This window comes from Hydractinia symbiolongicarpus, chromosome 9 (assembly GCF_029227915.1).
Source record: "Hydractinia symbiolongicarpus strain clone_291-10 chromosome 9, HSymV2.1, whole genome shotgun sequence".
NCBI lineage: Eukaryota > Metazoa > Cnidaria > Hydrozoa > Anthoathecata > Hydractiniidae > Hydractinia > Hydractinia symbiolongicarpus.
In genome coordinates this window covers 20,481,797-20,507,321 of record NC_079883.1, presented here as the reverse complement: position 1 = coordinate 20,507,321, position 25,525 = coordinate 20,481,797, and the positions used below count along the sequence as shown (strand labels likewise).

The window sequence follows — 25,525 nt, the reverse complement described above, 5'->3', positions numbered from 1 at the left end:
CTGGTGGTGTCTTTTCACCGAATGCAGCATCGTTTTCGATAAGGTCTTTAATGATGTTTAAGGTGTCTTTTATGGGAACATTTGTGTAGATTGATGGGACATCAAATGATACCATGCATTCGTCGTCTGCTATCTTTATTTCTCTGATGTATTCCGAAAATTCTTTTGAGTTTTTGCTGTGGTCACTTGCTGTGAATTTGCTGAGGATGGAAGCAACAAATTTTGATAGGTTGTATAACGGTGTTCTAGTGCAGGAGACTATTGGTCAAATTGGATTTCCCTGTTTATGAATTTTTGGTAGTCCGTAAAATCGCGGTGGTGGTCCGTCACAAGGTTTCAGTCGGTAATACTGCTTATTGTCAATGTATTCCTTTCTCTTCAACTCCATTAAGATGTTCCTCGCTTCTCGTTTGATGACTTCTGTGGGATCTTTCTTGAGAAGTTTGTAAGGCCCGTTGTTGATGTGTTCGTTGCACTTGTTGATGTAGTCAAGTGTATTCATGATAACTGTTGTTCTACCCTTGTCTGCCGGTAGGATTATGATATCTTTGTCCTTCTTTAGATTCTTCAATGACAGTCTTGATTTTTGCAAATTGTCCTTTGGTGTTTTGCTTTTCTGTAGCGCGAGGCTTACTTTAGCTCTTACTGTGTCTGCCTCATCTTTTGGTAGATCTTTAATTGCCTCTTCCACTTTCGCAACTATTTCTTTCTTTGGAATTGAAGCTGGTGTCATACAGAAATTCATTCCTTTTGATAGAAGATTTGTTTCTTCTGTCGTGAGTTGTCTGTTGGACAGATTGACAATCCATTTGCTCATTTCTATTGTATCATCATTGAATCTGTCATTGATTTTGTTGAACTTTTTATAACCGATCTCATTTCTTTTTCATACACGCTATCATGAATATTCTTAACCTGTTTATATTGGTCGGTGAAGAGTCTCGATTTGATGGTGTTGTCAAGATCAATTATTTGGCGATGTTGGGTGTTACGTGTTACGTGATTTAGGTGGATTCTTTCTTGCAACAACTGGCGGCTTGCGCGTTGTAAGATTTTCTTACTTCTTTCAGTCTTTACTCCGCAGGTAAGTCGAAGATCTTTAGGTGCTATTTCGTTGTGAAGACAACGTAGAGAAAACCGAAGATGGTTCGTGTATCTTGCGTATTTTATTCTTGATTTCTCTAGCGGTCTGACTTCTGCCAAGATGGATTCTCCATATTGCTGTTTGATATTATTTTAAGATATTATTTCGGTTTGTCTGTTGTACTGTGGAAAGTTTATCATCATCAGTTTAAAAGAAGTCATCAGTTTAATTGGGATGAGAAGAAAATCATTGACAGAGAATCCAGAACAACTGCTAGGGAGATTAAAGAAACCATCAACAGTGTAGAACGTAACAAACACATAAACAGCATCTCGTATCAACTCCCTGAGATTTGGTTACCAGCCCTACAGAAGAAGTAGTTACCTACATCCAGGTCCGAAAATGTTAATTACCGTAATTAACTGTAATTATCAGCTCGTTTCTGATTGGTTAATTTTTATGAATTTCGATTCTCTGTAATTATATAAATACATGCGCAACATCATTTTACTTTATCTTTATCTTTATCATAAGTCCCGTAAATGTTGATTTATAAAAAGTATATTAGAACTATAATGTTGTATTGCTATAAGCGCTCCTCTGGATTTGTGACAGTATATACAAGTCACAAGTAAAATGGTGCCCTGTGTGTGACACAGTTTACCCTGTCTTAACCTGGACTGAGAGTTCAGGTCTTCCCGCTGCAAGTTAATATTACTTCTTGCTAGCTATAATTTCCCAAATTTAGATTTCTGTTCGAAAGTAGAAAACTGAAAATTTGCAGAAATTTATTTATGAAAAATAGATTTCTGTTTGTCGTGACAACATATTTGACCAGCATGCAATGCCATGCTGGTCAAATATGTTGTCTAGCTAGGTAAATGTTGGATACATTACTTTGGAAGATGTCATTTAAACCATTGACGTCATCCATAATCGCTATCGTTGTGTCACTCAGCAAAATTCTACATAATCTTATCTCGTGCTCGTTTAAAAATGTCTGCATTTCCTTCAAAAGAACGTGCTTGTTATTGTGTCAAAAGTTAACGTCATGCCTATTCGGGTTATGTGCACTTCCCAAAAGCGATTTCTCCAAAAAGAAACGTTTTATACATGCATCAAGTAGGGCAAAAATATTCAAAGTCCGGCAAAAATAACAAGAATATATTTTCAACTGACTTTGTATAGCGCTCGACCCTCGTATAACACAGCGACCACAGTATGACTTCTAACAGTGTTCAGACAGTGTCGTGAATCACATGGATAAAATGGCAGAGCAACGGAAACAGAAAAAGGGTAGCAAGAAGTCCAAAAAAAGCTGGAGGAAAAACACAGACATTGCTGATGTCGAGGAACATTTAAAAGAATTAAGAAGAGACGATAGAACTGGGTGAGTTTACAGAATGGTATTTAAGTTTATTTGAAATACTGGAAACGACTTTCAGCTGCATTTTCCGCCAATCTGATCGATATCCGAAAATGAATATATCAATTATTTCCAAATGTGGATATATGTCCAGATTTCGTGCAAAAGCATAATTTACCTTCTTTTTCTGACAAATTTCTCTAATATAATATCTTAAGCAGGATAAAAATTGTCACAAAATATATCCCCAAAAAGGATATTTTCCAATGCTTCTTTTCCAGTCCAATTACCCTGTAGACAACTTTTTTTGAGGTACCTATCTTATAGCAAAAATTGAAAGATATACATGAGAAAACACGCAATGTGCATTCTCCCCCGTTGGGTTTTTTTGCTTGTAATATGCAATAATCTTGGTAATGCTAATAAAAAAGACAGAGCGTAATAAACATTAATTATCATAATTATTAACCACGAGACGATATTGCAATTTCTTCTTTCTGTTTCGTTTTGTCTGTGGTCTCCATAAACAACCAGAACATGTTCAAATGTTTCATAGAAATAGCAAACTCACCCCAATTTCTCTTAGCCTTCAGAACCGCCATTACATTTCATTGCACGAATCATGCGATAATAAACGCACAGCAAAATCGATCACATGGCTGCTGGATTCATGCGATTACATAAAAAATAATGAATGAGGGAGAGCATCTGTAGCTGTATTTCTATCGTAATGCTTTTATAAATGTATCAACAAAGTTCCGAACATGATAAATCAGATAAATCAATCGAAGTTTCTGTGTTATTCTTTATTATTTAAACATTTTAACCAACTGATCAGATTTCTTTGCAACAACGACCTCTTCTTGTTGTTGTTTCTGAAGATAGCTTTGCCTCGCTAGCTGTCTTACTTTTTGATTTTTTTCCTTTGTTCAAACAGTTAGTCGTTTCCTTACGTTATTATCAGATCTAGACAATTAGAATATATACCTAAATTTTAAGAATTTCCCCTTTTATACTCTAAATTTAATTATCTCCATAATGCTTCAACTATCTTCAGCTATCAAAATGTGCATTCTCCCCCGTTGGGTTTTTTTGCTTATAATATGCAATAATCTTGGTAATGCTAATAAAAAAGACAGAGCGTAATAAACATTAATTATCATAATTATTAACCACAAGACGATATTGCAATTTCTTCTTTCTGTTTCGTTTTGTCTGTGGTCTCCAAAAACAATGGCGAATAGAATAAAGAGAAAATTATTTTTTTCTTCTGTGTCTTTCCAATAGAAACTCCTGGGATAAAATTTCTTTCCATTTTTTGATGCCATTTTTTTCAAAGAAAAGACAAGCCAAAAATACAGCCTAAACGGAGCCTACCATAATGGCGACATTATCGAACTCCATCTCAGTGCTCATTTAAAGTTAAGGCCGTTTGTTTACCTACAGTTTCACACTAACATTTTGTGACGGCCCACTTATTAGACGGGAATAAGAGATCAACAAGATCGTTAAATATGGCGGCTAGAAAAAAAAACACAATAAATTTAAGATATTAAAGTACCATTATTTCCATTTCTAGTAAGTTTTATATCCTCAAATTTTCAAGAAAGGCATAACTCCGTCTGAACTTTGAAATTAATAAAAAAATGTATATGTTAATTTTTTTCGAAAAGAGTGATTACGCGCCTTTAAAGAACCAGTAAATTTTAAATTGGCATGTGCACAACGATATGTAAAATTGACATGATATTTGTTAACTAAACGAAGTATTACACCTTCTGGATCTTTGTGCTAAATAACCAACGTGAATGGCGTGTAAGAACTACCAGTGCTTTAAGCTGAAACCGTTCTGAAGCCTAATCCTGACCCACAAGATTTGAACGACCTTCCTCCATTAACACATCCATACTTTATCTCGTAATATTTTAAATCAGGATTTAATTCTTTTTTAACCCTTCCCTGTGCTGCTTTTATGGTTCTACAATCCCATATCCACGATTCAGTAAAATTTCTCTGCTTATACAAGCTAATTTTTTGTTGTAGTTCTTCAAACGAAGAGTACAACTGACCTTTCGCAATGAGAGCCATTTTGAAAAGAGCAAAAAATTTTTTTGCATTTACAATTTCTACTTCTTATGCCATCAATAAATGCCTAACATGGCTAAACCTTGGCTGAGCAATGATAGACAACAATAACTGAAACTGCTCATTTTACTCAACATAATTTTTCCAGTATTATCAATGGAATACTTAATGTATTAATTTTCTGTTTTTAGAGGCAACGTAACACAAAAAAATGACCAGAGTATATTTTATGTTGATAAGAAAAAGAATGATCCCATCAAAACAGGTATATCTTACTTAACTTAAATTTTATTTAATTATGTAGTAATTAACTTCTGGAGATTTCACACCTGTTATATGTTAGCACCCTCTGTATTTGTGTTTCATACTTCCACTTTCATTTAAATTTGGTATTTTTTCAGCCTAATTTCTGTGCTGACATGTTAAGAAGTTTTTTTATGATAATAATGTCACGAAACTTGAAGATAAATGCTTTTAGCGAGCAATCATAAAAAGATAAAAAAGTATTTTAAATCAATATCTGAAATTTCAAAACAGTTTCGACACAAAGACATTTGTGGTGTGTACTTGCAAATAAACTTGATTTGTGATGCTTGCCTGAGTTGAACTTGCAAAAGTTACTTCACTAGAGTTTCTCCACATGGAGCGGATTTACATATATATGTATATGCAATTCTGGTGGAAATTATTGTTCTTATAAATCAAGCCTTTAATAAAAATTGTTCTGTATGATGGCCGTGTATCAAACCCTGTAAGTCATTACTTCAAGAGCAAAATTTAATATGATGCTATAAAGTTTGTTAACTTTTTTTTTAGGAAAAACAAAACAAATTGAAGCTGGTGATGAAGAGGAGGAAGAAGAGTATGTTCCGAGAAAACAAAAATTAATGCAGAAACTGAAAAAAGAGATGCAAAAGGAAAGAGATGCAGCGCGAAAAAGAAAAGTTCAAAATATATGGGGCCAAGGTAAATCTGTTCGTACTTTTTCAAAATATCTGCGCATCAAATTTTTTTAAAAACACCTGTCCTATAATGTATTACAATGATTATTTTTTTGTAGAAGTTATGGAAATCTCAAATGATTTTTTAGAGCCGACAGTTAAAAAACCAAAAGTGGTAAGCCATTGTGGTCTGTTTGTTTGATTGTGTGTTTTGTGTATCTGTTTGTTTGATTTTCCGCCAGTGTTGTCGACTGCATTTTTTACTCTTCTACTTGTGTTTAGAAACCAGTAACAGTAGGTGTGGGCAAATCAGACATTGGTGCAGTTTCCATACCTGAGCCTGGTGCTTCGTACAATCCAGATTATGACTCACATCAAGTTAGTTCTGTATCTAAGTTCGCTTAACCTAACATTAGAAAATATTTTTCTTAAAAATGCTATCTACATGCTATCTACACGGTATTAAAGCTTGTAGCAATCCAAAGCAAAGACAGACCTGATTCTTAGCATTTTAAGTTTATATTAGAAATTATTTTGTCACAACAATCTTGTTTTTATATCCGATTCCTTATAATTTATAAAATAATGCATAATCACTGAAATTTTTTCTATCACTGTTCTAATAAAAAACAATATGTTTTTTTAGACACATCTGTTGTGTTGAAATGAATTATCACGAGCAGATTCAACAGAATTAATAGTTATTTTGTTTTGTCTGCAATTATTTTGTCAACACAAAAAATGGAATTAAAAAAAGTTCTAATAAAATTGTCTCCTATGGAATTTGCTTTTAACCAAGACAAATGCATTATTGTGGCGCAACCTATTTTCTCTTTAATTTTTATAGGAACTTTTAGAGAAAGCCAATGCTATTGAAGTAAAGAAAACGATGGAAAGAGAAAAATTGAATAGAAAAGTTAAATCTGTGTCTGTAAAAGAGTTGAAAAAACAGGTTTGTTTTCTATTTTTCAAAGTATTTCTAGGATCAGGACAAAGCGGGAAATATCAAGCAACTTTATTAACTCAAAAGAAAATATTGAACATTAAAGGGCGTTTTGTGATTTTGCAGATAATTTTATGGTGTAGTGTCATATGCAGTGAAAGAAAGGGTTTAAAGCAGACAATGTTTGGAGTTTTTTTTGTGAGTCCATATTAATCCCACATTTCAAAATTTTAAGGAATTTATTTTGGTAAAATCACACAGTACTGTATATATGTGTGCATGTTATGAATGAGAACCTTGCGTACGTAACGTTTTAGTCAAAATTGTGGCTGAAAGAGATGTCGGAAGGTTTGTTTCAAGAAGTTGACAATACGAGTGCTAACAGTGACGAAGGAGAAATAACAGACGTAGTGAAAAGTAATATGAGTAACAAATTAAAAACTTTGAAAACCCGTCGGAAAGCGAAAACCGTTAAAGAGGAGGTAGTGTGCTTATTATAACTATTTTGTTACGGTTAATATTCTACTTTTTTTACTTTTTTTCTTCCAAGCAAAAGACGAAAACTGGTCAATTAGATAAACTATCTACAATCAGACACAGACAAAAAATAATAAAACAGTTTCGTCATTTTTTTAACATGGTCAAACTGTCAAATGGTAGAGTCGCTACTTTTGCGCACACGTAGGTCTGGCAAAGAGTAATTAAAATTTGCTAGTATCTTCCCCTAACACGCGCGCACTACGAAATAATCCACGTTAGGGCCCAGAAACGTCACGAAATTTGGAGAAAGCCAGCTGTAAACATTGTCCAGTGAACTTTGACAAGTTTAAAGTGCGCGACTCTGATATAGAACCAATTACTTTCGGTTGCGAAATCCGAAATTAGCCGTCCTGTTTTATTATATTTTGTCCATGAAAATTGGTGTGATTAGCTAATGGAGTCGTAGTTATCATGCTAAAAGCTTACCGTTTTGGTTGAGTCCACACTAATAGAAACTGCTTTAAAATTGAGACCGTTTTGTTGTTAATATTTGTATAATAACTGTTTTTCTATGACTACTTTACATTCTCATACCCTTCGTTAGAAGTGATTCAATATTAATGCTTCTGTAAATCTTTCCTCCTTGTGTCTGTTCACTGACGCTACATTGTTTAGGAACGCGAAAGGCTAAAACTTAAAGATGTGAAAAAGAAATTAAACGACATAAACAGGTGAATTATCTTTTTTTTTTAAATTTTGCATGTGATGTGAAAAAATTAAACAGATGGAGCATGTAAGAAAGCTTGATTAATTCTTCAATCTCCTGGTTTTTCTTCTATTTCATCAAATATACTTTATTTCTTTCGTATACCTTGTTTTACTTGCGAATCTGACTTTCACGTTATTAGCAAGGAGGCTTTGCACCTGAAATCTTCAGATTACAAACCGAATGCGCTACTACTACACCATCCCCGCTGATAGTGAAGGGTTCACCTTTAAAAAAAGCAAGTTTTTACCGCAAATAGAAAGTGTCTCGTCTTTGCTGGAGACTGCTTGCAGACTATTCATTGAGAGATTCTGTTAGGTTTTTTTATTACAAGTTGACTAGGTACAGTTGCGAATCTGAATGAAGATTTGTTGCTAATATGTTATGGTTTTTAGAATCAAAACGTTCAAAAAAGAAATTCGAAAAGTAGAACAACTATCTGCTACTCGTCAAAAGAAGAGAGTGGAAGAGAAAATGAAAACTCGAACAAAACGACTGGGCAGGCACAAGTATCTTTTTCTTCTAATAAGAATTGTTAGCGTTTCTGTTTTGTGATATTTTTCATGATTGATTTGAAGATGATAAAAGATGCAGTACTCCATCTGCTAATTCGAAAAAAGTAAAGAAGTGAAAATTTATTGAAATAAACAAATGAAACCGGCATGGTGGAGAGTCTGCTTGCTAGACGTATCAGTATTGTCTCAATTGACCTAAATCTGTCCCAATGAAAGTGAAAGTGAAGGATGTCAAGTATCATTTTTAAAGTTCTAAAGTTTCTGTTTCTGTTTTTCTTGACTATTTTGTGCAGATATGAAGATCAGGGGATTACAGTGCAACTGAGTGAGGATTTAACCGGCTCCTTACGAGAGTTAAAAGTGAGTAATTTGTTTGTTTGTTTGTTTGTTTGTTGGTTGTTTATCTATAAATAAATTTTTTGTTTTAGCCAACTGGTAATCTTTTGGAAGACAGATTTAAAAGCTTGCAAAAGCGAAATATAATCGAAGCAAGAAAGCCTGTGGTGTATGTATTTTACGTGTTTACGGTTTTGGTGTATGCATTATACGTTTTTACGGTTTTTGGTTTTGTATTTTACGTTTTTACGTGTTTTTGTGTGTGTATTTTACGTTTTCAGGGTCACATCGTATGTGTGTTGAATGTATTATGGAGTTATTGAGAGTATGTAAATTTTTCGGGTTTTTTTTTCTTACAGCCCACACCGAAGGTACAAGAAAAAGACGTACGAAAAGAGATCATATAGAACGAAGACTATCAAAGAATTTGAGCCGAAGACATGATTTATGTGAGTTCTTATATGTTTGTGTTAAAATTATCCTGCTCATTTATAATTTCTCCTTTAATCGCAATTTAAAATTTCAATTAACGCGCCATCGAAATTAAAAAATACGCCCTGATTTCGTAATGTTTGCGTAAATTAGGAACATTTATTAGATATTCTTATTCTGACTCGGTAACATTAAAAAATAACATTTAGAAATTTAAATTTCTTTCGACTGAGTTCCTTCGTTTCATTTAGATATCTTTGTGAATCCTATGCGAAGAATAAGTGTACTCTCCGCTGGTAAGACTGTCGATTCTACTACATAGCCGAAAGCCGTTGGTTTTTACGCCCAAGTTTGTCATATTTAACCAACCTTGGATTGGTGGATGCAAATGGACATTCAAATCTAGTCAATAAAAATTTAGATGTTGTTACGATCAATAACAATTTTACGCAAGTGTTGTACTAGAAGAGGCCATCACAGCGCTTTCATCCATCACAGCACTGTCATCCATCCTCTATTCACCTATTTTTTCTTATGATTTCTTATTTTTACAACCCTAATCACATTTTTTAGGATATCTTTTCGCACCAATTTTTATCTCCATTTTCAGCTCAAATTCAAAGCTTGTGATCTGAAATAGAATTGAGTTTTTTATGTAAGTCACTATAATGCAACATTTCGTTCCCTTTAAATATAAAATAAAAGAAGATAAATTGCGAACTATTATATTATAAAAAAAGTACATAATAAAGAATCAGCAAATCCAGGTTTTTTACCTACTGTGCTAGAAAATAAATTGAGGTATGGTATGCAGAGAAAAATTGAGGTATGGTATGCAGAGAATCATGCGCACGAATCAAATTATGTTTATGCATTGCTTGCATCTAGAGGCTTTCAAGCGTGAAAAGATCAAATTATTCTTTGCAATTTTATTTTGCTTGCTGCTTCTATAAGAATTTGAAAGTTAATATAATTTTAATATTTCATAGTTTTTATAAATAACTTGTTTTTATTGATTTTACCATACTGGATATGGTTATATACACGTGAAAAATTCGAGTATGCTTCGTGTTTGTTGTTATTGTTTATGAAAACGAGAATAGTTATCATGCTATTTTATAAAATATGGCTACTTTCAATCGCAATACAATTTTGTTTTGTTGTCGGCAAGAGAAAAGACGGTAAGTGTTTTTACGGCACAGAATTATTTTCAAATAACGTATGAAATTCATTTTCAGGTGGTGTGCCTGATTTCTTGAAAAAACATGGATTTTACATAAATGTAGGGAAAATTAGATGTTGCCTAGATCTGATTAACTTTTAAGCATTAAAGAATAACAGCGACATTTATTTTTAATTTTTCGATGTTTATTATAAGTTCAGGATCGTTGAGATACTTCGTGAAGTATCGAAGTCGCCTTTCCGCAGTGAAGATTTCCTACCTCCAAGGTAAACTTAAAAGTTGAAAGTATGATTCTAAAACAAAGCTTTTTTTGTGTTTCCTTTCTCAACTTTCACTTACTATGCATCTTGTTCAAAGAGCTGTTGCACTAGTTCTAAATATTTTGACTTTTGCTAAGGAACATTTGTTTTTTTTATTGTGTCTGCATTTAACATTAAAGCAAGCAATTGCGAGTAAATTCGGATAATTCTTAGTATGGTTGTCTTCTCGACTTTCTCTTAAAAAACTTGTCCATCAGTTTTCAGGTTTTTTAGTAGCTCAAGTACCTCGCATTTCACAATATTTTTTTACAATATTAAAAGAGGGATTATGAGGGATGATTACACCCGCCCCTCTTCCGGGTTTTTTTAATAACTTCCTTTTGCTCGGCTGCATAGTCATAGTACTTCCTAATGTTAATATAAAGACATCTTAATGCCACATTTTTAGGTGCTATACCTTTCAGAGGCGTGGACATAGACTATTACATAAAACTACCCCTAGATATTTCTAGAACTAAGAAATTGAGTTTTAAGCAGATAATAGCATTTTGGAGAAATCTCAAGGTTCCGACGACGTTACAGAAAAACTGCTGACATGAGCAAAATTTTATTGCTGCCATTTTGTTTCTTTCATGGCGTACTGTAATTGTACCAAGTTAAAGTTAGTTTAGACTAGTATATCAAAAGTAATTCGGTCATAATATGTTTGAAAAACCCCGGACCGAATAGGGTTAAATTAGTCCTGTCTAAAAATCCCAGGTAATATATGCGCCGGATACATTGTGAGTGCGACCTCCGTTTACATTCACTACTGAGACATGTTAGATTCGATCATCAATCGTTTATTATTTTAATCTTGCGCTTCGTGTAAATGAAAAATTTCCTTTAAAGTACACAAACCTCGTCCCCAGGGCCTGTTTGTTAGGTTTTTTGGATTGTTCGAGTTCCATCCCAACATAAAAAAATAACAAGCGCTGGAGAGGGATTAAACGTATATATTACCCTTTTAATTTGTGTTACCCGCTTCCCCTTCTTGTAATAATTTGTGGTTTAACTCTACTTATACCCCATTCACACCTAAAGTTAAAACATGTTTAATGTGGTTTTATAAAACAATGTTTTATATATACCCGTTCATACTACAGTAAAACCTGTTTTAATGAAGCCAGTTTTAAATACCTAGTTTTATAAAACAACCTGTCGAGTTTGGCGTGCTCGTGCAGCACGAGAAAGTTGTTACAACATTAGAAGATAAATGAAGCAAAACATAAAGAATATATGTAGTTGAACTTATATTCGATAGATAGATAGATGTGCATATTTTACATGGCTAGCCTCACAAATATCGAGGGATATACCCTGTCTATTATTTCCAGGAGGGGCCACGGCGTAGATGGAGAGTCCTAGAGTATTTAATGCTCATTTTGAGCTACGCAGACCCAATTAGAGCCCGCGCTCTACTAGACAACTCCGGCAACATCCAACGGCCCACACAGTGTGCCATCTTCCCAATTTCACTCACATGGCTTGGGTTAACCCGGGGCTATGGTAACATTCACTCGCCCATGTTGAATCGCCGTCAAGAGGAATCGAACCCCGGTCTCCCGCACAGAGTACGAGAGCTATAACCACTAATCTACGGCGCCACAATTAGGTTTTCGAATTAGGTTTTTATTCAGAAGAAAACCTTCTGGTGTATTTTACGCTGGTTGAACTATTATTATAGCTATCAGATAGATTCTTTATAAACTTTATTCGTGGTTCTGATCATAGAATATTTAAATTTTTTAATGTGGCAAATGTGTTTTTAACTTTAGGTTTGAATGGTACATGTAAAAACCGAGTTTTAATTAAAATCAGTTTAAGTAAAGCCGGTTTAATTTAAACTAGTTTTGTTAGGTGTGAATGGGGTATTATTCTCTTTTAGCACTGACGTCATTACGAGACACAATAGAATTAGCAAGTTCAGGTATTGTTTTGCTATTTTCTATATTTGTGTACTGTGAAAAACAGCGCTCCGACATTGTGTTTTTGTCGTTTTAGAAAACCCAGGGTCAGTTAGTGGCAATGTGTTAACGGAACCCCAAAAAGAAGCCGTTTTACAGCTTCATAATGCTTTTCGTTCCATGGTCAAACCTGTCGCAAGTAATATGTTAAAAATGGTATGGGATAAAGATCTAGAAAAGATAGCCTCGGAATTTGCCAATAAATGCATTGTTGCGCATAACCCTGATAGGCATAAATTAGCAAAAAATTATGACTGGGTGGGCGAGAATATCGCATGGGGTACCGGAGTTTGCGGAGATAAAGATTGCGGAGATGTTTATGAAGGAGTTAAAAGGTGGTTTAGTGAAAGCAAAAGTTATAACTATTTGACCGGTCAATGTTCCGGAAAATGTACTCTGTATACACAAATGGTTTGGTGGGAGAGTAATAAATTAGGTTGTGGAGCTAAGAAGTGCGGAGACAGAACCATACTAGTGTGCAATTACGCTCCTGGCGGTAACTACGTAGGACAGAGACCTTACAAAACAGGAAAAGCGTGTCAAGATTGTCCAAGTGGTATGACTTGTGAGGATAACTTATGTGTTGAAAAAAAAAATAATATTGACGAAAATAAAGAGGAGGCATCTAAAAAGGATGACGATAGAAATGATGACGTAAATAAAGTTGAATGTAAAGATTGTACACCACGTACACCTACCGCTAGACCAGTTTCCACGAAACGTCTGGCCACTGCTCCATTAGCTCAACAAGGTAAGTCGACAAAAAAAAATCGACGTCGAACTAAGAGAGTTTATATCGGATCGAATGAATGAATCAAAAAAGAAATTTATCTCCTTAGGAACCCATATGCTTCCAGCCGGCTGGAAAGAGTTTCCGGTTCATTTGACCCAAATCGACTCCGGTATCATTCCGTTTGTTTGGGGGATGAATGGCAAGCACAATGTGTTTGTGCTACAAGAAAATCATCAGTTAGCACCGGTATTAGATATCCCGATGCACCACGTCACTGCAGGTCAATCTGGAATTTGGGCTGTCGATTTGCTGGGAAATATCTTCTTTCGCAAAGGCGTCACACCAGAAAACATAAAAGGTAAGACTTGCGCCATTTTAAAATACGCCTTCCGAATATTAGACCGTTTTTCTAACTTACACTGTTTTTAGGTACTAGTTGGCGAAAAATACCTGGTAATCTTAAACAGATTGATTCCGGTCCAACTGGTGTTGTTTGGGGTGTCAATCGCTATGATAGTATATTTTGCAGGATAGAAATTAAAAAGTAAGACTTTTTTTGGATGTCTTTATGTCTTGATTTCCTATCTGCAACAAATATTTTTTGTCCTTTGCCGGTTTTCCCCCTTATATATATAAACAAATTTTCCCGTCTTTTATAAGTTGAGATAAAGAGAGAATCTACTATACTTTCTACGGTAGCTATTTTTCTTAGATTGTGTTTCTGTTTGTTCTGTCTATATTTTGTTGTTGTTGTTGTTGTTTTGACTATTACACAAAGTTTACCTCTTTGTTTAGGCATACACATCCAGAAGGCACAGGTTGGATGCGGGTAGAGGGAGATATGAAATATGTTTCTTGTGGTGAATATGGCTGCTGGGCGATTAACAGGCGGGATAACGTGTATTTTCGTGTCGGCATAACTGACGGCGTGCCTGAGGGGATTCAATGGACAGTTGTCCCTGGTAAACTTCGTATGGTTGAAAGTGGACCCGGTGGTGTAACAGTGGGTCTGAGTGACACTAATGATCTTCTTGTTCGTGCTGGTGTTGTTGCTGAAAAACCGGAAGGAACGAATTGGATCAACATGGATTTAAAACTTGCTCACGTTACTGTTGGGGATCGTGGTATTATTGCCATCCTACCAGATGGAACGGTAGCAATTCATAGTGGTAAGTTTCTCCTATCTCTTCTTTTGTGTTGTCGTCGTCGCAAATGTTGAGTGATCATGTCCTGCGCTACGTATGTTTAGGAATGAGCAAAACGGGGTATATTTGTACAAGTAAGCTTGTTACATTGTCGTCCCAAGAGTTCTTAAATTAAATTAAAGAGGTTTTTTTGAAAGAGCTCTGGTGTCGAGAATGAGCTTTTTACAAAATTTCCCAATGAAGACTGCAGCACTTTCCTTGGATTTTATCAAAACTTTATCTTAAGAATGGATCTAGACATTTCTAGACCTATTGCATTCCACAGGGGTAATGTGAAAATTCCATTTAAAAGTAAACACTTTCCTGTCTAAGAAAATAACAGAAATATAGTTGCAGACGAAATATTCTTAAGCATGCAGAAAATTTACAGAAAATTAGTCATTGTACAAGACTTGAAAACAAGCTATACATAGTCAATTTTTTTTTTCTGTAGATTTAAACAGTTTCATATCTCAAATGCCCACACTGGCACCCACCACTGTTCTTCCTACGAAAGTCTTACCTTTGGATGGAACCACTCTGCCAACAACTCGCATTACAACCCTAAAACCGACCACACAAAACTTATCACCCAGTCTTCTGCCAACAAGCATGCCTACTAAGACGACGTCAGCCAATCTAAAGCAGCCTGGTCCGAGTTTAGCGGAGTCTTTGTCTGCGTTAACAGGAAAAAGTAAATCGAACCAAGAAAAACTTCATATTACACCTGATATGGCAGCAAGGATTTTGAAGCTAATCGAACAAAAAGGAAATCAATTTGAGGAGGAACATAAAGCTGCAGGAGAAACAATGTTGCGAAACGTGACCGCGACTAAAGACGATGACGCGACGTCACTCCCGCAGACAGTCGGGAAAAGTAAAGCGACAAAAGCAACTAGCGAACAAAAACAAAATGCCAAAGAAAGTACAAAGCCTTCAGAAAGTCACAAAAGCAAGAAAGTACACGTTACTACTCCTGCTCCTGCTCCGCCTCCGCCTCCCCCATCACCACCGTCTCCATCACCACCCCCTCCATCACCACCACCACCGCCTCCTCTGTCACCACCCCCGCCCCCACCACCTCCACCACTGCCGCCAACTGCACAACCTATAGCTCCGCGACCTTCTCCTACTGCAGCAAAAGAGCCAGTTGTTGCTGTGAACATAAACCAGCCACCACATCAAGCTACACAACCAACTCATGCCACTAAAAAAAAGACAACCCCTCAGCCATCCACAACATCTCCTGCTCATACAAGCCCAACACAACCAAGTGATCAAGATGAAAATGTTATAAACCTTCACAGTGAGGAAAACAATCAACAGTATCCTCATCCGAGACTACCGACGCGACATCCACCCACACACAGGCCTTTTACGCATAAAAAGACAACTGCTGATAATCGTTTAAAAACTCAAACCCATAAAAATTGGGTGCATTCCCTTGCTCCTGTAATTACGAGGCCGACTGCTGCGATTATCAAACCACGTCCGACAGTTGCTGCACCTCACGCAGAAAGTATGCTATCACATCCTACCTTTGGTCAGGATCGAATGAAGGTCAAGGTTCAGAGACTACTAGGCAAGGGACGTGTGGGTAACTCTAAGGTAGCTTACCTTGGTCCACAACCAACTGCTATAATAACTTCTGCTAAAAATGTGAGCCTTTCTATTTGCCTCCTTCGAATTTATTTTTATTTTACATTCTAAGCATTGTTTGTAATCATACTGTCGCACCTTTTTTAGCCTGTTACTGTTCCGATGGAGCTGACACGGTCGTGTTGTACAATACCAGACAGCGTATGCCCTATACCCAAAGATTGTGTTGGCTACATTGAATGTCATGGTTATCGAGGCAATTATAGAAAGTGTGAGCGAGGCCAGTTATTTAATCCAGTCACAAATATATGTGACTACCCAAGAAATGTTGATTGTGATTCAAAATGTAAGTTTTTCTCTTGCTTTGTTGGAAACGTGACCTCATCAAATAATCGAAAGTACGGTCAGTTGTTGACGTGACGTTCCGACTATTGTTGTATATTTCAATATATAAATCAACAGATGATGTTTTTGGTGTTTTTTTTATGCACTTGCGTTTCTTCTTTTATAGCGAAAGCCAGTATCGAGAGTGATGTCCAACAACCAGGTAAATAATGTAGTAATTACGAAATATAGACACTCGAAAACATCACAACAATTACTAAACAAAAGGTTTCTAGAGAGAAAAAATCTGTTTTTGTATTGCGTAAAGTAAGGCTTTTACTATGCTTATAGGGTACACAGTGCTTCAACCACCGTCAGAACCAAACATTGTAAATACTGCACTGCAACCAGCCGCTGATACAAGCGTTATTCCACAATTTGTGGAAACATCGTCAAATATGATTCCGGCGCAAAGGGACGAACCAGCTAAAGTAGAAGTGAATGGTCAAAATCCTGCGCAACCAAGAGTAAACCCACCTCACACTGGATCGAAAGGTATATAAATTATAAAATTGATTTTAGCATACCATTACTTTTGGCTGACAGGGAAGTGTGTCTGCATTTTTTAAGAAAAATCGTTGCAAATTGTCTGAAATAATGTTTTTTTTTGTTATAGAAGATGATGGAGTATTGCGAGAAGTATGGTTTGGTTTAGGATTAAGTCCACTGTTAACATTACTAACAAATAATCCTCGTTTTCCAACTAACCCAGATGAATATATCGTGCTGGATAAATTTGAAGCACCGCCGAATGCAGGGGATGGCTATGGACAGCGGTTATCAACTTACTATAAAGTATGTATATATCAAGAAAATGATTATTCAAGATTGAGAATTTGTAGCTTTGACATGAAAACCATTTTTTTGTAGGCTCCACAGACGGGGGAGTACACGTTCTACATTTCTTGCGACAATGAGTGTGAACTGTGGATCAGTCCAGATACAGAAGAAATTCATTCCAACCTTATTTTGGAGCTAAAACATGGGCATTTCACGTCCTTTCGACAATGGAAAAAGTAAGTTTTTCGAAGGTAGCCGCTTTTTGTCAATGCGACACTTTTTATGGAAAATGACATAGCAATATTCTTTAATTATTGCAATATGGGCGTGTTCTTTACCTAGATATCCCGAAGAACAGACCTCACGTGGTATATATCTTCAACAAGGAGAATATTATTTTATGGAAAGTTTCATGAAAGAGGGATCAGGGGGGGACGATCTGAGCATAGGTGTCAAACTTCCCAACGGAGAAACAGAATTACCCATGTGGAAAAACTTGTACCTTGTTCCAGGTATTGTTTCGTTTATTTTATCTGCAATGGATTTTATCTTTTTTGTTTATCCATGCAAATTAAATTCCCGTAATAAAGAATAAATTCTCGAGATTACTTGAAAAATAGTTGTAAATTCAAAGTTACACAAAACTTTTCTACAGCAACGATTCCGAAATTTTACGAACGCGAAAAAAACCTTTTCTTTTTTCGCGAATGAAAATTTTAAAAAAAAAATCAATTTCAAGCGACAAATTTGATGGAACATTTTTAGTAGAAAAATCAAATCAAGAATGGTTTATTTTAATTTCTATTTTATATTTTAATAAAGCAATAACTTTTGCGGTTTAATACTAGAAGGTTAACTTTTGGTGACGTTTTACAATCTTCAAATTTGTAATACCTACCGCAGAACTCCCAGTAACTCGAACCTTCAAGGGACCAGAGAAAACAGTTCGACTTAACAAATGTTCGACTTAAGCGAAGCTCCCGTCAATTCAAACTTAGACAAAAATGAGATATTAGTTCGAGTTAAAGCGATTTTTTCTTCAGACTCTATAAAATTTATAAATGTTATAATCTAGTAAGATTTCACAGAAAGGAATTTTGTATATCGGTTTGACTTAACCTTGTTGATAGTTGTTGTTCAAAAACTCGACTTGATGTATATGTGAAGACAGGCTCTGTTTTCACTAAACAACATAATACTCCCGGAGTTACTTCAGTGTAGTGTGAGTAGTGGGCTTTTAGTGATCGAATTACACCCTGATCCATCAGCTGAAGCTTTGAGGTGGTGTAAGGGGGCAAAAATATTCACTCAGTAGATACAAGGTTATCAATGGATGGGTGGGCTGGGCTATTATCAACTAATAGAACAATTTTTCGTCCTTCATTTGTAAAGCGTCTATTAACTTCACGAAATTCAACATACGCTGTCCATCCAACTTTTCTTCTGGTGAAGATGCCAACATGTAAAGTGTTACTATGTTAGTTAATATGTTAGAAACATCGCATTCTCCTCTTCATCCTCCAAATCTTCATCACCCATGTCAACCATTGCTTTAAGATCATTTCTATCTTAACTGTCAGATAGAAATCGATCGTAGCAGTTACTTTCAATAATGAATTTCATTCGATTTAAATATTTTCGTTTCTCTTAAGATGATATCAAAGGAATTTCCAAGCCTCCTTTCGCTATGGGCGAGCAACGGTAATTCGAATTGAAAACTTTAGCGATCAACTTTCCACCACGTTGTAAGCAAAAGGTAACAGCCCTGGATATCTCTCTTGGAACATGTCTAATAACATCGGCAATTAATTTTCCTTTTGATTTGATTTTCCATGCCACAGAATACGGATCATGCAGATGCTGTTTTTTTGAGCTCCTTTCGGATTCGACCAAACTACTTTTCGATAAACATGCCATCCTCTGCTAGCTAAGTCACATTTGAACAAAGGTTTCATCTTTTACAATAAAGTTGATGCTTTTCTGTAACTATTAAATTTAGTAATGTTTCATTTTTTTTCAACAAATAGATATTTCGAACGTTTAGAAATTGTTATAACTAAAAATAGAATTCAATTGGTACATCGAACTAGAATAGCTCCCATTCGTTCTTATTTTGAAAAGACAAGCCGATATTTAGCGATTCAATTTTCTATTTTTTATTTCTTCTCTGAAATATCATGTATACTTCAACATGTCGCTATTAAATTATTTCAAATTAGCAACTAAAGATACCGAAGAAATCTTTCGAAACATAGAATAAAACCGATAACATTACACAAGTAGAAAGAAACGAAATTACTAAACAGATTATTCAAGATAAAAGTAAAAAAAGAAAGAAATACAGAGTGTGGAAGCCAGAAGAAAGAGCAGAGATTGGAAAACATGCGGTCATACGTGAAAATAAATCCACTCTCGTTTGCCTAAAAACAAAGTATCCCGAATTCACCAGACAATTGCCAAAGTTTATCAGAAAGTATAAAGCAAGAGTATAGGTTCAGAAGTTATATTTCTTGAAAAGAAAAAAAATTGGGAGACCTATTATTTTACCAGAAGCCTTGATGAAAAAAAATATCGATACTGTAGATGCTTTACGTCTTAAAGGTGCACCAGTTTCATTGCAAAAGGTATTGTTATGGCAAATGATCGCAGTTTTCTAGCGAAATTTGGTGCCTACTTAACACTCTCGAATGATTGAGCAAGGAAGATTCTGTACACGATGGAGACTATGGGAAAGAAAATGACAAGACGAATGGCAACGACATTATAAGCCACAATAGCGCCAGGTATTTTGAAGGAAACGAAAATAAAACAACTTCAAGCATGGCAAACCAGACGATTTTATTCTTATTTCGACCAGACGCTATTACTTTATGTTTGTAGCTCAGGCCACACCTTGCATGAAAAAGGTGCCAAAAGGGTTCCGATTGTTGATAAAGGGAGATAACAGGTACTTTTACCGTTTCCAAAATCTGGTAGCTTCCTTCCTGTTCAACTAATTTATAAGGGAAAAACATCATCGCTGCTTACCTAAAGGTGTTGATTTTCCCGAAGGTTTTGATATCACATGCACACCGAATCACTGGAGCAGCGAAGAGAAATTCATACAGCATATTAAGAATATTGTTGTACCCTACTTTGAACAAAAGCAAGAGGAACTGAATTTACCAAATGCAAAAAGCTCTTCTAATTTTTGACGTTTTCAAGAGACAAACAACAGCCGGTTTTCAGAAGGTCGTTGAAAGTAATAGTTGCGTGATCGTTTATGTACCTGCAAACATGACCAACTATTTCCGGCCTTTAGATTTAACTGGTAATGGCCCAGCGAAGCAATTTCTGAAGCAAAAAATCGAGTCGTGGTTTGCAGTAAAGGTTACTGTAAAGGAAAAAACTTATTTGATGAGTAGTCTCAGGAAAACCCTTATAATTTATCAATACTTTTATATTTTTTTTCATTTTTTTTTTTTTTTGTTTCTCAATGCTTGATGAAAGACTTTTTTGATGGTTTATTTTCGTGAAATGTTAATTTTCCAAAAAGAAAATATAATAATTTAAACACATTTTTTTTTTCACCGTACGTTTTAAAATGGCTTCTTTTTCCGAACGCATGGTCGCAGACTTCTCGTTTTTGCACCCTTATATTCAAATTGACTAAGGAAAGAATATTTACGACGTCAATATACCACTCAAGTTGTCAATTTTAAAACCTATCCACGCTTATTGGGTTATTGACCTATGCGACCATTTACGGAATAATCCAACCATAATTTGCAATGGTTTCGACGAAGCTGGCATTTCTGAGGCTCTATCTATAGAGTTGGATCCTGAAGACCCTTTTTTAGATCTTGATTAAATATATGTACGCGACAAACATTTCTAGCCTTTTTTCCGAATTATTACTTTTGAAATTTAGTTAAAATTCGTTCAAAAGAATCACCCATACATTTTCTGACTGTAAATCTTATCCGAAAATTTTTCCGCTGAAATAAAAAATTGTGACCGAAAGTTTTTCCGCCGAAATTCTTCTGCCGAAACATTTTCCGCCGAAAATTTTCGTTCTTAATGTAACTTGTTTGGATGTGGTAAATCCGATGCTGCTCGAACGGAGACAGTTGCCTCAATGGCATGTTTCATAAGTCGTCTTGCAAATAAGAATCGTCTACATCCTCTTGTACTTTATAGGGCGCTTTAAGAACTTTGTTGAACCAAACCCAAAGGGTAAAGGTAGAAATTGGTAAAACTTTCCATCTCAAGACAAAACTAAGAACTTTTGAAAGTCAATATAGATAGGGATGCTGTAGTATGCGTCCTATAAGTCAATACTTCCTATCCAAACACTTGGTTTGGTAAGACATAGAACATCTTGCAGTGTTTCCATTCAGGCTGTGTCTAACAGATCTATTTAGCTGTTTAAGGTTTATAATCTTTCTTGAGCTACCATTTTTTTAGGGACAGTAATTATGCCTGAAAAAAAAACCGTTATTCGTTGCTTTTATCTGCTTCAATACCTTTGTTGAATTTCCTTACTTATAGTTATACAATCTTCTAGTAAAAACTTCACAGTGTGGTAAGATGAGACTGGGTCACTAATAAATTCAATTTTAACCCTATGTTCAATTATGTCTAGGATATACTGATTTGATGGTCCTCCGAACTTCCAAAAATTTATGAATGTTGCAAGCTTGATAATGCTTAACTACTAACTCAAGATCAGTAAATGGTGGTTTGAAATGATGGTTTGCAGTTCCTGCAAAACCAGATCATTTAATCTTTTGCTGGATGCCTTGGCCCATATAGGTTTATTGCAGCTTTTCACAGATAAAAAACGCCAATTGGTGGGAATTTGGACATTTTCCAGTCTGCCTTTTATATTTTCATTGGTAAGCTTTTTGGATCACATGAGGCGCACCCCTTTCAGTGCCAAAGGAATCTTTATCGTTGTATTCCTTGATGAGTTTAGACCAGACCTCTTGGTCTGGGTCTACCACTAGGTTTTCCTCTTGCCCAGCATTTTATTTATTAAGCCATCATGCAGTTGGATGGATGCTGATGTACTTACGGCATCGCCATCTCTTTTACTAGGCTTTTTAGAAAAAAAGCTAGATTCTACGTGACTGCAGTTAGAACTTTCTACTGGATCTTTTCCTTCTCTTAGACCTTGGGTGATCTACAGATATGAAAGCATTTACTTCCTTTATGCTTGTCTGCGCCATGACTGGGTCCAGGAGAATTGTCTCAATTGTGGTCCACAAGGAAATTGTTATTATTTTTCAGCAGAAGATGAAAATTTTTCTCCTAGGGCTGTGATTGCTTCCAGCTGCTGTTGTTGCATGGCTGGAAGAAGCTTAGTTCAAAAAATCCATTGGAGTTTCTAAAACTATGGGTTCACCAACCTTTTTTGGAACTGTGGTGTCTGCCATTTTGATTGCAGCTCACCATTATTTTAGATCTATAGCAGTAATAAATAAAATTATATAAGAAAAGGAATAAATACTATTCTCTACTAATTATGGAAAAAATAATAAAATAAAGCTAGCTATATAAAAATAATAAAAACGGATTAGCATAGCTAAAGTTTACTAACCGCAAACAAGAACAAATCTCACACGTCCGTCACCTACAGTAAGATTTGGGAAATGAACTGGGTTAGGGTTTTGGGTTATCGAGCTTCGCTCTCATACTCTGCATGCGCAGAAGATTGGAAAATAAAATTAATAACTTGCGCCGTTTCTTTTGCAGGTGATGTTGGAACTACCGGCGTTCGAAAACCAGGTCAACCAGTGCAAGCGTCTGCAGCTGAACCGGCTGAAAAGTATCAACAAAATAACCAACAACAACCTGCTCTATCAGAACAGATAACACCTCAACCGCAGACACCGGTCGCTCAAGAAACCACACAAGAAACGTCTAAAATCTATCCAATGCAGCCCGAACATATGGGACCGCAACCTGGCCAGACTGCAGAACAGTGGGTGGAAGAGAACAACAAACGCAAACCAGGGTCCACTTCCGGTCTAGCTGGCAGTGAAAATCCTGAATTTGCTTCCGTTGCGAACAACGAAGAGAATATTCCAGGAGCTGAAATGTACATGAATCATAATAAACCAAACCTTATTGAACAGACTGGTGAACAACCTGTCTCTGTTAAACGAGACAAAATAATTCATGCAAATTTCACTACTATAAAATAATACAGTTTAAAATGAGCATGATCACGACACCACTGCACATTGTTCACGTTGCTAACAGTAACAACCACACGTCGAAACCGTCGTTCTGCGAGTTCTTGAGGACATACTTGATCTTCCTAACAAGCATAAAAAATCGTTTTTACGATAAAAAAAACTTGCCGTTTAAAGTACCGTTTCTAGTCAGAAACTGAAAACTAGAATAAAACGTTAAATCAAAAAATTAACTCTTATAATAAGTTGTATTTTTCTAGCGCATATAAATATTCATTAAAAAAGCTTTTGTAAATCTTGTATTATAAAAATTTTAACATGAAGTTATCCTTTAAAAAGGTATTCAAGAACAAACCACGGGTCTGCTGGTCCTTAGATTCGCGCTCTCCATTGGATCGCTATTTAGCACGGTATCACTCGGTGTGGCACACAGAGGAGGGGGTAATGAAATGAAATAAAATGAATCGAAATATCTTTCTATCTCAAGTAATAAAATAAAGTAATAAATACAAGTTGATTTTATATTATCACATATTATTTTATATTATTACAACTAATCTGGCGATGGCCCTGAATGGAAGATTTATAATCAACAAAAAAAATTGGCAATGTGTCCCTATTGAAATAGCGAATTTACGCATACACGCCCCTACGGTACATAGCGCGATAGATATAAAAGCGAATCCAGTGATGCTATCTTACAATCTACTATCCACTTTCAAACTGAGGAGATTTATAACATGAAATTCTAACATGTCGTACAATTTGCGCAATCCAACAACATCACTGTCTGATATCACAGGTTTTATTTCCACGAGTTCTTTCATGCGCATCGCTATCAATTTATCTTATTGCCATATCCTTCTTTAAGGAATTCCAACGCTGTGGTTTAGTGTTCGCAGTCAGCGTTGAACCATAGTCCGGTAATTTTGGGCCGTCCATAATGCGTTTCTATTGTTCACAAGCAGATATGTTTCTTAAATCGGGGTGGCCGGTTTAACCCTATTCGGTCCGGGGGGGCGGATTCCGCCCCCCCTGACGGTTTTTTTTTAATGACTCCTGATTGCTTTCTTATATGGCTATGATACTTACTGAGTTTCAACATTTATCTATTAGACACCTGCATGCTAAATTTTTAGGTCCAATACCATTCAGAGGCTTTGATATTGGCCATTACTCGAAACTACCCCTAAAATCTCTATGAAATCCTTATAATGGGGAAAATATAATAACTCCTGTTAGGATTATCCTTAGAACTTGAAACTTGCAACACAACTTTGTTTCGTCAAGAAAAATCATTTTGAATAATTTTGACACGTGACTAATCCGATTTCCCGATTTTGTCGGATTTTACCCGAAAATCGGGAAAAAACGGATTTTTGGTCAATTTTTGGATATTTTTTATTCGATCCATGTAAAAACCGGAAGATATGTTAAAAACATTTTATTTAGCTTTTAGAAACTTCAAACAGAATGTAAAAATTCGCTCTAGAACAAAAGTAATTATATTTTAAGCAGATAGTGGCATTTTTAACAATTTTCAAGCTTCTGATGACGTCACAGAAAATGTGCTGACGCAAGCAAAAATTTATTGCCGCCATTTTGTTCCTTTTATGACGTACTATAAGTGTGCCAAGTTTGACTCAATTTGAACAATCCTATGAAAAGTTATTGAGCGGGGGCGGAATCCGCCCCCCCCGGTCATAGTATGTTCGAAAAACCCCGGACCGAATAGGGTTAAGACCTCACAGAATTATCAATAATGGCTGCCCTTGGGGAGGATTACTATAGTCGAGATAATTAGAGAAAAATCGTGATTTAACTAAAGAATTGTCCAAAATTGTTGAAGAAATAGTTGACGACCCTTCTAAAAGCTGTTTTTCCTGTTTTTCCCCAAAACATGCAAAACACAACGAGGACTCACAAGACACTGAAATGCGGAACATCGTCAGCAATTTTCGCCAGGCATGTTGAAAATAATCCTATGTTAATCCTATGTTTACAGTAACTAACCACTTAAATGCGCCATTTTTCAACACGAGCGTCCAGTCAAAGCACTGGATACGAGGTATATTCTGCTGACTAAAACATAAACAATAGAACCGCTCTATTCTTTTTATAACTATGGTTGAATCCTCTATAGTTTTCTTTCGTCATTTAAATAACTTTTCAAGTAGTTAAACTTTTCTATGTCGTTTAAGTTTTTTTGGTGAATAGCCGCATCATAACAGTCTATAAAGAAAGGTTGAATCGTCAACTTTGGCAAGTT

The 25,525-nt window shown here is 35.7% G+C and overlaps 2 protein-coding genes across 3 annotated transcripts; both read left to right on the top strand.

Moving 5' to 3' along the window:
- Positions 1–2,314: 2,314 nt before the first annotated feature.
- On the top strand, positions 2,315–10,015 carry LOC130656656 (ribosome biogenesis protein NOP53-like). Its single transcript, XM_057459560.1, has 13 exons — positions 2,315–2,474; positions 4,727–4,800; positions 5,352–5,501; positions 5,596–5,651; positions 5,759–5,854; positions 6,324–6,428; positions 6,737–6,901; positions 7,575–7,630; positions 8,061–8,174; positions 8,474–8,540; positions 8,609–8,685; positions 8,876–8,965; positions 9,200–10,015. The coding sequence occupies exons 1-12, from the start codon at positions 2,344–2,346 to the stop codon at positions 8,958–8,960; spliced, it is 1,176 nt and encodes a 391-aa protein (XP_057315543.1). The 5' UTR covers positions 2,315–2,343; the 3' UTR covers positions 8,961–8,965; positions 9,200–10,015.
- LOC130656655 (uncharacterized) lies at positions 9,993–23,551 on the top strand. 2 transcript variants are annotated; one of them, XM_057459559.1, is made up of 14 exons: positions 9,993–10,129; positions 12,319–12,360; positions 12,435–13,148; positions 13,237–13,488; positions 13,560–13,674; positions 13,926–14,299; positions 14,769–15,973; positions 16,061–16,259; positions 16,425–16,460; positions 16,598–16,792; positions 16,914–17,092; positions 17,168–17,313; positions 17,420–17,589; positions 22,814–23,551. In XM_057459559.1, exons 1-14 carry the CDS (start codon positions 10,036–10,038, stop codon positions 23,263–23,265), a joined length of 4,173 nt encoding a protein of 1,390 aa, XP_057315542.1. In that variant the 5' UTR covers positions 9,993–10,035; the 3' UTR covers positions 23,266–23,551. The 2 variants fall into 2 exon arrangements, with proteins under 2 accessions (XP_057315542.1, XP_057315541.1); XM_057459558.1 differs by having other exon boundaries at positions 16,589–16,792.
- Positions 23,552–25,525: the final 1,974 nt, after the last annotated feature.